The following is a 16,865-nucleotide window of genomic DNA, read 5'->3' on the forward strand; positions in this document are numbered from 1 at the left end:
ATACGAAAATCAAATGTGATAAGAAACACTGATGAAACAGCCCGCACTTTCCTTATTAAGAGTGCTTGTTGTTATGTGTGTTGAAAGCCTGTCAATAGTGCACAAACTCTGTAACATATTTAAACTGCAGGCATCAGTTCATCTGATGTGCCTTCTGAAATTTTTTGCTTGGCTGTTTTAGTTGGCTTTGTGAATGTGTGAACTAAATATCTTGGAATGTGTGCTGCACGCTTACAGAACCTTGTGCTTTCCAAACAGAAGCTTTTTACTACATGTGGTTTTCATTAGGATCACAAAGATATGCTTGGTATTATGAGCCAACTCTTCAGCCTCAAAGTGTAGACATTTAAAACAATAAAGTTAAGCTGGAACGGCAGCAGTTTGGCAAGTCTGAGCTACTCTAACTACAGGAGCACCAGAGTGGACTGAAACAAGAAGCATGCAGCCACACCGAGGAACTTTGATTACATGAACAATTTATTCTAGTTGTAGTGTCCCAAATGTTCAGTATTACAGTTAAAATATAACATTCCTACATGCTTCCTTTGTACATTTTCTGTAGTTTATCAGAAAGACTTGTTTTGACAATCCAGTTCATATGCATTCAGAAGCGACATCATTTCAGGTATTCGGACACAACCTCACTTGCCACTGGTATTGTCTAGGTTCAAGTCTCAGGAGACAGACTTCAGTCATCATGCTGTGCCAGCACGATCCCCAGATTTAAATCTGTGGTCTATGTTTTCACAAATAAAAAAAAAAGGTTTAATATATATCTATATTCATTTTGATATTACATTTCCCGTAAGTAAATATCAAGTAAAACTAAAATTCATAAAAAAAATGTTTACAATTAATGATTGTGATCCAAACTATGTCAAAAATATGTGTAATGACTGAGCTGTGCAATAGAATGGAGCCACCTAGTGGCCTGTTATGACGCATTGAACTATCCAGTACATACTATAATGGAGTCAATGGGGACAAGTTACTAATAATATTACTTTGGTTATTATCACACTCCGGTTTATAGTAATCAATTCAAAGGATTTTCACTCAATATCACTTTAGAAAGTTTTCATGTAAGTTAGTTCCTGACATTATAAAGCATACAGAACAACCTTCTTATGTATATAGTATATATCATCATCATCATCATCATCATCATCATCATCATCATCAAGCAGAAGACTGAGCATGTTACCATGTGCAATAAATAATCAATTTATTGGTAGAATTAACACGGTCCCCACCACAAAAACAATAAACGTCCCTAACCCTTTCCTCACTGACCCCCACTCTCACTTTCTCCGTCTCTCACCAGAGCTCTGACGGTTCGGCACCCCCCCCCCACCACCACCACCCCACCCACCCACCCACACACACACACACACACACACACACACACACACTCTCTCCCTCTCTCATTCAACTCTCTTCCTTCTCTCATTCTAAGTGGAGTGGTGGCACTCTTACAATACATGAAACACATACACAGGACAAGGCAGACAAGACAAACAAACAGGACAATAGACATAGAATGGTGCACTGGTCGCTGCATGTACAGTAGACTGTGCTTATTGAAAATACATTATTAATGAATACTACTGTAAATAATATGTTGTACTATATTTCAAATTCCATAGTGAGTATATGTGCCATATCAGCACTATATCTTCTGCGATATATTGCTTTTGTTGCCAGGTTAACTGTACAATGCTCTAAAAAAATCCAGCTGTGTTTAAACCAAGAAGAGTAAAGGCTATCATATCAACCCCTATCCCTAGGTGGGAGAGGTGCTTTGGATAAGCAGCCCCCTTTCTTAGGCATCCACAAATGTTCAGTCCCTTTGGTGACCAGTTTGTATGTTCTGTATAGGGCTTGTATACTGAAAAAGAGGGTTAAACAATGTGGACCTAAACAATACAAGCTTTTATGGTACAAACCACCTTGGTATTAACGTTTAAGGACTAGCATTACATTTAAATCGGTAAAATAAAGCTAAGGGGTCCAGACTACTGATTATTGTAATAAGAGCACCTCATTGGGAAGATATTCAAATTCTTTAATCATTTCCTAAGCCACCAGTGCCCATCATCTCATTGCCATTATTCTTCCACTGGAATGGGGGTCAAAGTAGAGTATGTACTATTTGCCACCATAGCAATCATGTACTCACTTGCACTATAATGAATGTATATAAAGTAAAAACAACAACAATGTATCGCTGTATACAAATCATAAAATATGCTTGTTTTTACTAATTGATGATCAACTAGGACAGTTTTTTTTTTCCTGTGGGCTGTTTGTGCTTTCTAGCACATATTTTACTTTAAAGAGAGTGATTTATATACAGTACAAAATACAAAAATTTAGTTTGTAATATTGACTTAAACATTTATCTGATGAAGGCTTTGCAGCCGAAAAGTTGGTTTCTTTCTCAATACATTTTGAAAATTTTACGAGTATGTTTGAGTGTGCGGCTTCCATTTTTCTTTGTTCAATTACATGAATTATGACATAATATATTGTATGAATCATATATAAACATACAGTATTGTGACAGAGACAGAATGATTCTTGGTGCTAAATCTCCCTCCCAACCTGTGAGGGCTCTGTGAAAAGGGAACAGAGTGCCCTGGATTGGATGGCTAGACAGTTCATTCCCAGGGTTAGGTGGAAGTCGGCCATCTAGAAAGTGTGCAGAGCTACTGTACACTAAATCATCGACCTGGAAGGGAAACGATATTTATTATTTATTTTTACAGTATTTTTTTTTTTTTATTATTATTATCACTGTACAGACACAGACTACTTTCCAAAGTAAAAATCCAAAAGTGCACATAAAAAACCTATATGGTGAACAAAAGAGCATGACAGATAAGATTCATTAAATTATTTTGTCAGCTACAACTGCTTTAAGTTTTGGAGTTCGGTGAGGTAATACATACAGCTACAGCCAACAATTTTGCATCACCTAGAATTTTAGGATTGAGACATAATTAAAAAAAAAAAAAAATTATATGAACATAAGTTAGATCTTTTATTTAACATCATGTAATCAAAGAAACTACAAAATGAGATCACAAAATTACCGGAAGCCATAACCGTACTACAGTATTTTATGTTAGATTTTGAAATGTCACATTTTTTTATTTTTCTATATGGAAAACTACAAAGCGGTATTTAATTAATTATGTTAACATAATATTATTCTGCAGGTTTTATTTGACTTTACGAAGCAAAATGAGTTAATTCTTAAAACCTTTGGCCATAGCTGTGGAAAGGACATGATTTCAGTTGGAATGTCATTTAATAAAAATATCTAGACATTAACAAAGCAAAGTACCACAGTACAACTTGAAAATAACACCTTTAAAAAAATATGTTTCTCAATAGATCACAGATTAATTTGTCCTCCTGGAATAATGGATTCATGGCTTACTCAATCAGTCATCGTATTTTGTTTTGTTACTTAATTGGTAACTTGAGATCCCAACCAGTTTATATCCATATTTCTAGGATTTAAGCTCTGGATATAAAGCAAGGTTTCCCAATCCTGGCCCTGGGGCACCCCTGTGTCTGCTGGTTTTCACTCAAACTGAGTTCTTAATTACTTAATTGAACCCTTAATTGAACTATTCATTAGCTTAATTAAACCTATTTAATTGTTTTCAGCTTTTAAACAGTTGGAGATTTCAAGTTAACTATACCATTTTTTTTTCTAAGTAGTCGCCAATGGAATTTGCCCCGTTTTTCTCCCAGTTTGAAACAGCCAATTGTATTATTTTAGGATCAGCTCACTGCTACCACCCCTGCGCTGACTTGGGAGTGGCGAAGATGAACACACGCTGTCCTCCAAAACGTGTGTTGTCAGCCGACCGCTTCTTTTCACTCTGCAGGCAAATCATGCAGCCAACCAAGAGCTACAGCGTCAGAGGACAACACAGCTCTGGGCAGCTTACAGGCAAGCCAGCAGATGCCCAGCCCGTCTACAGGGGGCACCGGTGCAAGGGTAAGCCAAGGACACCCTGCATGACCTAAGCCCTCCCCTTTACCGGATGCGCCACTCAAGAGCCCCCTAATTTTATAAATAACTTGTAATCGGTAACATTTTAGGAGCTGAGAACAATTACAAAGGTTTAATTAAGCACCTTGTTAGTTCAATTAAGGGTTTGATTAAGTAATTGAGAACTTAGTTGGAATGAAAAAAAGTAGACACGGGGGTCCCCGAGGACCAAGTTTGGGAAACCCAGCTCTAAATCACCCAGTTTTATAAGTAATATGCAGTATAGTTGGAAAGGACACGACTCATTTGTATCAATTCTCCTCATGTGCATATTTGCTTCTTTGCAGTTTTTGAAACATTTTACTCACACAAAGATGCACGCACACTTGAACATGCAGAGCAAATAAAAGCACAGCTAAAACCAGTGCTTTGATGACTCATTAACAGCTACCAAGGAGAGTAATCACTGAAGATGCTCTGGAAGTGAACTTCAGTGTGAAAGCATCAAGAAAAAAGTTTGGTCCCTCATGGTGTAGCTATGAATTTGTTCTAAACTAAGAGGTTACCGTCTATGAATATTAAACTCACCATGGAGTGCATGACTGCAAAAGATCTAAAGGATAGATGGGGGCTTGAGATTGGCATGATTCATTTGTTGCTAAAGCAGGATTTTGACTAAGTCTTTTCCCTACTGAGAAGCCAGAAAAATTGAGACAGAACCTGAATAATGGCTTTGTATCTTCTGCTTATAGAATATAAAGAGCTGAGTCTGGAATACATTCATTACAGTAATTTAGTTTGGATGAAGAAAGGATACCTATATGTATCATTACAAAAGGTTAGGATATCAATAATACGTGTCAGTGCTGACATGTGGGTCACCGTGGTTTACATCTACAGCATGTTTTTAACAATATCTGCAAAGTTTCAGCAGATATTTTAATGGCTTACATCAATTTCCACACAGAATTCACTTCTGCCTCCTAAGTTGTAATTCAATATTATAAACTAGGTAATGCACAATTTCTCCTTGTTCTCTTGACAGTATGTAACTACTGTATGTAGCTACTGTATTTGCACACTAAGTTAATTAGCTTTATGCATGTTATTTGCCAGAAATATGCCTGTGGGAGAGGCTACTCCCAGCCTGGTTAGTGTTGCAAGTCATGTCTAAATGAGTGGATGTCACAGAAGCTGCCTGGAAGTGTTATGTAGGAGGCCTGGGGTGTAGCCATGGTCTGTGCTGGTGTAACAATCTGTGCATTATGTAGACAGTATGAAATATTAGGCTTATTTTGCATGTGTGGGAAATTAATAGAACAAAAATACCCTTCCATGGCTGCTTGTGTGTCAGCTCCCAGGCCTTCTCTTTCGACAGTGTAAAGCTGAAGGGCTCATGAATGTCCATCCCCCTGGGAAGCAGCCAGTCACCCATCACTAAGTTAAATGCCATTCTTTTCCACGCCGCTGTGCGTGATCCAAATCTGACAATACTAAGCAATGCCAGAGTGATCTCAGCTTGGGTGCAAGCGTGTGATGACAGGTCAGCACAATAACAGACAAGTGTGTGAGGGAAATGTATATTATATAAAGTATCCCATTCACATCATTTAGAAAAATTAGGAATGAACGTACTGTATCTTATAGGTTCAGTCAGGTGCTACACCAGGGATTTCAGAGTGCTGCCAGGGCGGTAGAGATCTAGACTGCAAATGTACAAATCGCAAAAGCAATACTGAGGGCTATACAAATCTATACATCTGTCTGTATACGATAGACAGAAAAATATTTTTACATTCATGAGCAACATTTAGTTAGTTACACCCAATTCATAATCACATCAAAAAGGAGCACATGCTGGATCTTCATTGTTTACTCTTCTTGCTACCTATTAATGAGACATCAAAACACCTTTAATCATGCTCAAGCAGTGTGGTGTAAAATGCATTTGTGTGGTTGTATTCGTTGCATTGGTGAAATATATTTTTAGTAACAGGTTGCCTGTAGCATGGATAATAAAAGCAGTAATAAAAACTACAAGTTTTAGATATAATGGACACACTAATCCTGCCTGCTTTCGGTTCTAATTCTCACCTTGTGTATTGTGTGTATTACTGAGCAGCACATGAAGACATATGCTCTCAGCTTGATTAGAAGCAGGCACCTAACCCACATAAACATACATTAAATGTAGGAATTACTAAATTGTGAAAAATAATGCCAACCTATTAGCATGATTCAAATGGGCTGAGCACTAAGTTATTCATACAAAATTATATTGCATATATTTTTAAATACTATTTAATCCTATACAGTGGTGCCCAAAAGTATTGTCACCCTCCTTTCATTTTAAACATGCAGATGCACCCCAGTATGTTTAAATGAACATATCTCATAACTCTTTGAAGATCCCGGGATACTTTTACATGTGATTATACTTGAATTGCTTACCTTTCTTGTGATGCCAAGCACATCCTTTTCCAACTCTGGAAACAGGAGAACCCTTCTCAAAGTCATTTTCATGAAACCGTGTGTCTATGTGCGTATAAGAAATTTGTTTCCAGTGCTGTATTTGTATTAGGTTGGGGATAGGTTATATATATATTAGTATTTATATAATGCTCTGGCAACACATTCTCATTTTTAATGTGTTTGTAAGATATTTAACTATCTACATACACTTAAATGTCTTATTATGGAAAGAGAAGCAATTAAAACATTTAAGTTAAACTACTGGACATTTCCAAAATATATTTTATGCAACATATATATGGAATACAAGAAATGCCCTTTATGTCCCTATTTGACTTTTATTTGAATTGGCCTAAATTAGTGAACGATTAATATTTGATGGTGTGGAAAATGTTCACATTTATAAAACTATTATTTATCAGTATCAATTAGATTATCTTGTAAATCCTATTATTGGGACTATATACTGTATGTATTTAATAAACCTAATCCAGATTTTCTACTAAGAAAGTTGATAGAGGCGGCGTTATGTTAATAGTATGATATTAACAGGGACTGTTAATACTTGCATTTATTTAATTGTAAAAACATAATAGAATGACTGAGCAAATCTCAATGTTCAAAATCACACCTCATTCATCAGCAGACACAGAGCTTGATTGAAGAGCAGTTTTCCAAAATGCACAAATTGAGATAACGCTTGCATCATGTACACAACATACTCTATTATAATGTCACACAAAGGGTTTTAAACAAGGTTTAATCTTTGTGCTTCTAGCAACGAAAGACAGGTAAGATTTCTAAAGTGTCTTCATTATTCGGCAAAAGACACTTGTCCACTGAGCAGCGTTCATTCAAATGGCTGCAGCTGTATGGGGAAGTTCGAGATCTGCTGGAGGATTTGATACAGTATTACAATCAAGGGAAGTAAAAGGTCAGGAAGATAACCTGTGATTCTATTAACTGGTGGAAGAATAAAGTAAATGTGTGAAGGGGAGTTCCCTTTAAATAGCACAGAAAGTGACTGCCTGCTGTTAAATGTGGTTTGAACATGTTCAACTATTGTAAAGTTAGATGTGAGGATAGTCACTTCATAAAACAGAAATAAGTTCTAGATTTAAAGAAACACATTTTAAGTTATTTTAGAAGATATAAGCAGTGCTTAGTACTACTAGAGTGCAGTTTCCTGGGTGCTTAACATCAGCTATGCTGTGGCTAGAGGTTTAGCCCATGGGTTTGTAGACCACAACTAAACTCATGGCATTGTTACTGTAGTATTGCTAGTATATGTTGGTTACTGTAGAAACAATGTACATCTTTTTTTTATTGACAGCATAACTTGGGGCTTCAATTACACTTTTAATACTGACTTAAATACGTCCACTTGATGTACATAGCATTTTTAACACTTCATATACACATATGTATTTTATATATTATTTAAATTAATAATTACTTGACTACATCCAAAGCTCTCAGTATTGGATTTGGTGCCTATTTTTGCAAAATATGAAACCAATGCATTTCAGGTGGTTATATTTCTGTATCATAACAAAATGTGTTATTGAGTGTTTACACATATCATTTATCTGACTGATGGGAATAATTTACTGGATTAAAGACTTGAAAAAAGCAGATGTTTTAGTGCTGCTGGACAGAGTACGTTGTGAGGATTTGTAAAACCGCTCTGAGCTGTATACTTGTCACATGACAGTGGTGCAGCAGTAACAGGTTCATCGCTTCCTGGCTCGTCACGTGGCTACTCATTTCCTGCTGCGGACTGTTTAATCAAAGATACATTTTGGTTGTAGGACAGCGGTATGTTATTTTGGTGTTTGACTCGCCTGCTGACCAATGTCGGTCGGCAGGCTGGGTCTGGATTTTGCAGAACCCAGTATCTCCGAAACCTGTCGAGCTCCCAGAGGCGCCGAGGAGTCTGTCAGAAGGCTACGGTCTTAACACCACAGCCTTGGACCCAGCACGCAAGGTCATCTGGACTCGGTGACAGTCTTGGTTTGAAATTGCTCGGTTTTTTGGGTACATTCTGATAATTTCTGGTTACATGGAGTTTCAGCTCCTCTGATTATGATAACGTACTACATTCTTTACTATTTACTAATGTGTTTTTTAATAATATGGAACAATATGATTGTATTTTAGTGTACAGTACCGTTCAGCTTTAAAACCAAAAAAAGTCTAACCAGTTAAAAACACAAAACTCAGATAACAATTGCCTGTATCTGTTAAAAAAATAAATAAATAAATAAATAAATATAAAAAATCTTCAAAATACAAATCTGTCATTGCTTTACAAATTTCCAGCAGGTTGTTAGACATTTTTGTAAACGAAGGTATTTATAAACTTTGGTAACATGTTACAATATTAATACTATATGTATTTGTGAAACGCTAAGTATTACTTGTAAACTGTACAGAGAATAATGCAACGACTATAGTTTAGTGGAGTTTATTCTAGCCAGTGACGCAGGAAGTTTAAAATGTGACCCGTTTATGCCGGCAGGGATCGCTGTGGAAAGCGTTTAGAAACTCCGGAATATGACAAGCAGCTGAGCCCCTGGAATAAATATCAGACGAGGAGGCAAAGGAGATAACGTTTTCCGTTTTCTTTCCAGCTTTTTCATTTTTCACTAAATCCGCAGAGCTGGAGGAAGAGGAGAAGAAGGATAAAGAAGATGACATTATTCTGCTTCTTAAGAGAGCAAAGGTACGCATTATAGTGGTAATATAAAGCATCCTTGTGACGGAAGCTTGCATGAGTTTGCGGATCCAATGCTACCTAACCGACTACTGTGAACATCACATAAACCACTCTGATTCTCGATGCCTGTGTGTGTGTTTTGTGATTTCAGCTGAGTGTCATGAGGGGGGAGCTGGTGGCAGCAGACCAGATTCTGCACCAGGCCATCCGACTGGCCCACCAGTCCCACAACACACAGGCTATCATATACACCTACGACATGGTAAAGCCCCTTACAGGAAAATAATGTCTTAAATGTGAAGCAGTAAACAAAAGTCTCAACAAAACCGTTTTGTCATAATACTTATGTGGCTCTTGTATTATTACTAGTTTTAGGTAGTGTTGTAGTAACTAAGGTTTTAAAGAACATATAGTTCAATGAAATAGTTTTGGCATCCTGGCTATAGATCAAAGTTGTCTGAGCCAGCAGAATTCAAATGTCACAATATCACATGATTTCTTAAGAACCATTAAGCAAAGACACACACAAAGGGTAAAATTATTGTGTACAGGAGACCCTTACCAAAGTAGTCTTCCTTTGGCTATGCATTTACCATGGTTTGCCATGTTTATTAAGATGCTTTACCATACCTCTGGGCTTTACAGTGCTTTCACTGTGCTTTATTACACTAACTGCTTCAGTGTTTTATTACACCTTGGTATGCTTTTACTACAGGGAGTCATACAACCTAGGGAGCGCAGGTTTACGTTCTGGCCCTAAAGCCTATGACATGGCTTACATTTCTATTTGTTTTTTCTGTATAGATGGCCAACGTAGCTTTCCTTCGAGGGCAGCTTTCCAATGTGAGTAGAGCATCGCATTAGTAAGCTATGAAATGCTTTCTGTACAGTTTCATTGAAACCTCACTCAGCAGTACAGCTTTTATTTGTTTTCATTTTGATTTATTTTTCTAGGCTGAGAAACTGTTTAAAGCATCCATGAGTTTTCTTCTAGCACATGGCGCAAAAGAGGTTAGTATGCAAAACACCATTGCACACAGGATAAACAAGTGAAGAGGTGAAATGAGGACTGAGACCCATGCATGTATGCTAATTAGTTAACTGTTTAATAAACCATTGTGTGGGTTCTGCATCATTCTGTATTGTTTTTGTGTTTTTTTTGCTTAGGTCATCATTTTTTCTTGCTTACTAACTAGTCCAGCAAGTATTGCTTCTGAAAAGACTCCTCAAGATTTATTGTGAGAGAGTGACGTGGGGAAGTATATTAGTATTGCACAGGCTGCAGTACACAGTGATTCACCTATGGGCTTCAATGCACAGTGCAATGCTAATATGCTTCCCCACAATCAAAGTCTTTTCAGAAGCAATATTTGCTGGATTGTGGTTAAAGGGGTTATTGAATATCTGTGGCAAGTTTACTTCTGTATTAATTCAGTCCTACTGCACACCTGAAAGAGTGGGTGTCGCAATATACAGATGAACTGTTTCACCTGAAAAAGTGGTAGTGCCCATATGTCAGGTGTTTCTGACCTTTCTGAGGCTATTCCACTGCTGACTATGGACGGAAGCTCCCAGTGGGCGGTGCACAATTGGCCGAGCGCTGGTTGGGCTTAGGTTGGACAGGGTATCCTCGGCTCGCTGTGCATCAGCGACCGCTGTAGACTGGCAGAGTGCCTGCTGGCTTGTCTGTAAGCTGCCCAGAGCTGCGTTGTCCTCTGAAACTGTAGCTCTGGTTTGGCTGCATGGTGGGCCTGCAGAGTGAAAAGAAGCGGTCGGCTGACGGCACACGTTTTGGAGGACAGCGTGTGTTTGTCTTCGCTGCTCCCGAGTCAACGCAGGTATGGTAGCGGTGAGCTGAGCCTAAAATACAATTGGATATTTCAAAATTGGGAGAGAAATGGGGTAAAATCAATTGTCGACTACTAAATTAAAAAAATAAAAAAATAAAAAATAAATACTTTCACAGGATGGAGCGCTGTGAGATGCACATCTGTTCTGATTAACAAAAGAATCAAGTACCAATGCACTAAAAGTAGTAACAGAGAAAAGTATCAAGTATAGCATAGCCAGTAGTATATTATCATGCTAAAATTGAATATTGCATGTTATTGATGCGGTAGTTTTTAAAGTGTATGGCTTGTAAAGGACTCTGACGCCACCAAAAGGTAGCAGCAGGCTATGTAAACACACATCTGATGTAATGTGAGTGTTGTTCTGGATAGTTATTCACAAGGATCCACACTTGTAACAGTACAGCATCAAAGTTTTACCTTTGACGCTTTTACTCAGCAGTCTAGCTCTGCTGAGGTATTTTTTTGATTCATATTGTTTATGACCAGCAGTCAGTAAGGTCAAACACGCGTTTGTGTACAGTATGTAGCCCTCCAGGGTACTTAGTTTGTCTCTGTCTCAAACAGGATGACAATGCCGTGATTGAGATGTCTCTCAAATTGGCCAGCATATATGCTGCTCAGAACCAGTGAGTATGTTTTATGGTTCTATTTATCGCAATGTATTCTCACCATTGTGCAAGTTGTTTTATCAGGTGGGGAAAAGCAGATTCAAAAGCTGATAATTCTGCTTCCTGTTTTTTTTATTCTTGTTTCGGGCTGCGTCATCGACTGACCTAATTCCCATACTGCCAGCATCCAATATGGTGATTGCTCAGTATTGCTTGCGATAGAGAATTAAATACACTAATTTAGTCGGGATGGCAGTTGGTTTAGTTTTGGAGAACCAGTTTCATATCATTAATCACATATGTGGGCTTTTTTCAATTAAAAAATAATTGATTGATTAATCTTGTCTACCTGAGTGCAGAAAAAATCTTAAAATGGCAGAAGGTACTTACTGTAAGCTATGCCCAATATTTTACAATATCTCAGAATGAATACAAAAAGACTGCAACTTCCAACATTTGCTCATCTGTGCTTTCCTTTCACGGCAGTACTACTATATTAACCCTAACCCTACTTTATCATATAATCTGAAAAACTATCTGGCTTAGTGATTTAACTACAGTGTATATAGTTAGTGTTACTTTATTATACTCGGTCAAAAACACAATTAATCAGTTGTTAAACATGCAAAAAAGATATATATGCACTGTGTAACAATTTTTTTTTTTTTTTTTGTTCCTGGGTTACTTACAGTATATTTACTTACAGGGTATTTACAGTATAATCATAAATCTCGAAAAACTACTCACTTCTAAATCTTTTGTAGTCATTTTAGTATTACTTTAGTATAAATACATGTTAATTTGGATTCATATGTTGTTTTTTACTGACTTTATGTGAACAAAAAGACACACATTTGCCCGTTTTCCCATTGGAAATAGTGATATTTTGAAATATCACTGTCCTGGTCACAAAAGCAAAGTTTGTGGGGAATAATAGCCATTTTCTATACTTTTGAGGCATAAGCAATTAGGAAATAACACTTACTACCCAGGAACAAAAATTGTGTTACATAGTGAATTAATTGATTGGGAATGACATAGGGTACTCTGGTATCTGGGTTACCTGGTTCTCGATGTTAACCAAATCGATTTTCAGCATTTGATTCCCCTTCGAATCCCTTTTTGCCAAAATCGAACGTCTGTTTTCCACGTGACTTGTTGTTTCTGAGCCACTCAACTTGACCGGCTAGACCAATGATTTTCAACCTGTGGTACGCGTTTACTGGTATGCAACAGGCTTGCCACTGGTATGTGCCGACAGTTCTTTATGACGATATGATTCCTCATAACACAATGCTCTATCATACGCACCATCGTATATCAGTCTGTTTGTACCAGAGAAATAAGAAGTTATAATGCAGAGCTCCAGACTGCGAATAAAATAGAAATATTTTTGTGTTATAAAAAAAATATATATTTTTTGCAGGCAAATGTTCTATTTTAAAACAGAAATAGATCATTTAATATAAATGATATGGACATCACAATAAGTGTGCTCCCCAGTATATTTCCATGTTGACAAAACAAGTTAATTGTCATTAAACTCAAGTGTCCTGTAATACACTTTAATACATTAAAGTGCCTGGGGTCTGCAAAAAATTGCAAAGGAGGACAGTTTTACTTTACTTTGGCTACTTATTTCTCTTAAGGTACTGAATTTTTTTTTCTACATTTCACCCAAGAGTGTTGGGAACTATAAATTCAAAGTGAAATGGTGCTTTTGGCTGATTACTTTTGCTGCGCCAATACCCTGAAAACACATAAACTGTCCTTGTTTTATAGAGAGTCTCTGGCAGTTCTTCCTGATAACTTGGCGCAAGGAACTACCATTCCTCTCAATTTTAAATTATTGCCCTGATTACATTTTGGTGATGGTCTTAGTGGGTACATTTCCTGGTTAAATAAATACATTTTAAACAGTTTTATTTACATAATAATAATAATAATAATAATAATAATAAGTAATAAAACAAATTTTAAATTAGATGGATGTAGTAGTCGATTAAAACCAAGATTAACTAAGATTAATTTTTTTTAACCATTTTACAGCCCTAAAATATATGTATATTAAACATTTACTGAATCAGTTGCAGTAAATGATCTAAGTTACATATAATCTAAAAGCTAAATAAAAAATGCAATCATTAAAACACAGTTTGTGTTATAGTTGGTTTATGATTTTATAATTGAGCTTCTGAAGTTTTGAGAGAGTGATGTTATGTGCCGCAGAGCTTGTATAAATCGGAAAATGCAATCAAGTTGCTGTATAAACATGACCTGGATTGGTTTCATAAACATCTCTCTGGAAGTGGTTTTCTTTCACCCATCGGCCGACAGCAATAGCATTAATACTTTGTATTACTGGTACTTGTAATTGTCTTTTAATACAATTTCATCTCGCTGGCAAACAGTTGTTATTAATCGATTTAATAGATCAGATGATAATCTATCAATATAAAATGTGTATATAGATATATAGATAGATCATTTCAATGTATTAATAGTATTGCATTTCAGGAAGACCGTGAGTGTTTTCCTTCATGTCTCTCTTCCACATGCAGACACCAGCTCGCTATCCACGGGTTTCAGTTCTGCACTGAAACGCTAGAAGAAAAGATACAGAAACAGAAGGACCTTCCTGAGGAGGCTATGTCAGGTAAGGGCTCACCTAGTTGTGCGGAAACTTGCTAAAGTTTTCTTTAGCAAAAGCTATAGTTAATATATATATATAAGTTATATTCTGGCATCAGTCCGTCTGTTTGTCAAACTCACATTTTCTGTACATACAGTAGATGCAAGGCATGGTGATTTCCTTTTTGTGGTGCTAGCTCTAATTGTGTTCCTACAGCAGTGGTGGGGGATGAATGTTAGTATCTTCTTGTTTTATCATTTTGAATGCTCAATTCTTTTTCCCTTTTTATCGGCCCCACAGCAGAGGAGAGGGCGAACACACAGCTCCTGCTGGGCTTGTGTCTGGACTCGTACGCTCGGTATCTCCTGACCAACCGGCAGCTGGATCAGGCTCTCTCCTCCTATCAGAGAGCGCTGCAGATCTCCAGAGAGGTGCAGGGGGATAGCCACCCCCAGGTACAGGCTTGCTCTTGGTAATACCTCCATACATTTACTTTTTTTCCCCAATACACAGGTAACATTTTATCATAAACAACTGTAGACCTGTTATTTTTAACAAAGCGCTCTGAGATGCCTAAAATGTTAGTTTGTATTGTATTTTATTTATACAATAATATACAACTTTTTTGTTGAGACATTTGTTTTTTGTACTTAACATGAGCTACTAAATGCTTGTCTACAGCTATTAAAAAAAAAAAAAAAAAGTTATAGGACTTTTATATTCTTTAGGGCAGGGTTATAGTATAAAACTAGAATATCTTGTTTCCTCTAGTGCAGAGTAGGAGTGTTTATAAAAGCCTGCTGTTTAGTTTTGTGTACCCAAACCTGTGTATTTTTGTGCAGACCATTGTGCTCATGAATGACATGGCAACAGTGCTGGACATGCAGGGTCACTATGACAACGCGTACGGCCATGTGAAGAGGGCTCTGGAACTGGCAAGGGAGACTGACCACCCGGACCAGCATACAATTCTCTGCAACTTTGCAGGGATTCTAATGCACCAAGGTACCCCCATAGGTCCTGGTTACAGACTGTCGCAGGTCATACAATAAACTTCAGTATTAGAGCAACGGCACTATGAACTATTACTAAAAAATAAAAGGTTAGAAATTTAAGTGCGATTCTTCTCACGTTCGTAACGGTGATGATGGTGTTGTATGATAACGAGACTAAGGTCTGTGTACAAACACTGTATTTTGATGACCCATCATTTTGATTTAATTCAGATCTATATATTTTGAGGGATGTTTCTCACACATATTTGCAGGTAAAACTGTAAGAATTGAAGTCGCAGACAGATGTTTGGAACAATGCCTTCTTCAGTGTCTCTGGCACAATTGTACACAGCAAGCCACTCTCTTGTTTCTACTCAGGGCACCTGGACGAGGCTGGACGCCTGTACAAGGAGGCCCTGAAGCTGGCCGAGTCAAAAGGAGATGGGGAGGTGGTGGAGCAGATCAAGAAGGGCCTGCAGGAGCTGAGCAAGACGACAAGCAGGGCATCATGAGGCACAGGGAGAGGCAGAGACCAGAGTGTCCGGGACACACACAGGGAGGGTACGTTACGGACTGGGTCCGCCAGGCATTGGTCCTCATAGGGGTAGGGGTGGATAAGGCTTACCAAGTTTCATATGGAACATGAGTTAACAGGGTGCTTGCATTATATTTACATTTTCTGTGGTCTGTTTAATTGATCTAACAACAATATCTGGGACCAGATGTTTTGAATTGTTATTTTTCCTGCACCTCTATACCCAACTACGGGCAACCTGCAGTAGATTTACATCCTGCATGAATGGACACATTTACTGTAAGGCAACATCATTTAAAAAAATAGTGTATAGTGTAATAATGAAATCCAGATAAAGGGAATTAAAACAGGTAACCTTTTTTGTTAAAAAAATAAATAATAAAAACTACAGCAAGTTGTATTGAATTTTTTTTATGTCATTTCAGCTAGTGAAGTAAAAGTGGTGGTTAAACTGATCAGTCCAGGTTTTTTATACAAATATTAAAATATTGGAATAATTTACAGTAAGAAGCACTTGAAATGATAGTATGTATCATCAAAATGTAAGGGATCACTAATATCTGTAAACACACATGAAAACAAGACAGTTTAGTTTGAATTCTCAAAGGTTAAATATTTATTAAAATAAATCGCTCTTGCTTTGACCATTTTGCTACCAGCTGGCATTTCTAATGGGCATCTCTTCACAGCTGACTGCAGAAAGAGTTGATGGAACTGAAAAATGCAGCCTTTTTATTTCTATAGTTCCAGTGTGTTCTTTTCACTACCACACACTATCGTTTAAACAAAAAACACTTAAAAAAAATGGACACAGTATTATATACTACTCCTTTAAACAAATACAAACATTAGTCTATGTACTTTGAAAATTAAGCATTAATCTTGGTTTACAGCTTTTGAGCCATTGATTCTGACCCACTCCCCCACTGAAATAACCATCCAAGCCCTGAAATAGAGATTTCTCTGATTGTAGTGCAAGTTTCAAAAACCCTGGGTTGTCATTCTTTTAAAAACAAATAATTCAGCTAAATACTACATCCTA

General features: G+C 37.2%; 1 protein-coding gene across 2 annotated transcripts; it reads left to right on the forward strand.

Annotated features, from left to right (window-relative positions):
- Window positions 1–8,235: 8,235 nt before the first annotated feature.
- ttc19 (tetratricopeptide repeat domain 19) lies at window positions 8,236–16,405 on the forward strand. Of its 2 annotated transcripts, none has more exons than XM_041247600.1 (10): window positions 8,236–8,518; window positions 9,115–9,206; window positions 9,352–9,462; window positions 10,005–10,043; window positions 10,155–10,211; window positions 11,618–11,679; window positions 14,223–14,317; window positions 14,594–14,748; window positions 15,136–15,298; window positions 15,667–16,405. In XM_041247600.1, the coding sequence occupies exons 1-10, from the start codon at window positions 8,302–8,304 to the stop codon at window positions 15,798–15,800; spliced, it is 1,125 nt and encodes a 374-aa protein (XP_041103534.1). In that variant the 5' UTR covers window positions 8,236–8,301; the 3' UTR covers window positions 15,801–16,405. The 2 variants fall into 2 exon arrangements, with proteins under 2 accessions (XP_041103534.1, XP_041103535.1); XM_041247601.1 differs by having other exon boundaries at window positions 8,236–8,482.
- Window positions 16,406–16,865: the final 460 nt, after the last annotated feature.

Source organism: Polyodon spathula, chromosome 4 (genome assembly GCF_017654505.1).
Source record: "Polyodon spathula isolate WHYD16114869_AA chromosome 4, ASM1765450v1, whole genome shotgun sequence".
Classification (NCBI taxonomy): Eukaryota; Metazoa; Chordata; class Actinopteri; order Acipenseriformes; family Polyodontidae; genus Polyodon; species Polyodon spathula.

Bases quoted from the DNA above. Each gene is read 5' to 3' on its own strand.
- ttc19 (XM_041247600.1), top strand. From the start codon at position 8,302: ATGTTATTTTGGTGTTTGACTCGCCTGCTGACCAATGTCGGTCGGCAG. The intron at 11,680-14,222 runs GTGAGTATGTTT...TTCCACATGCAG, and splicing joins ATATATGCTGCTCAGAACCA to ACACCAGCTCGCTATCCACG. The intron at 15,299-15,666 runs GTACCCCCATAG...GTTTCTACTCAG, and splicing joins AGGGATTCTAATGCACCAAG to GGCACCTGGACGAGGCTGGA.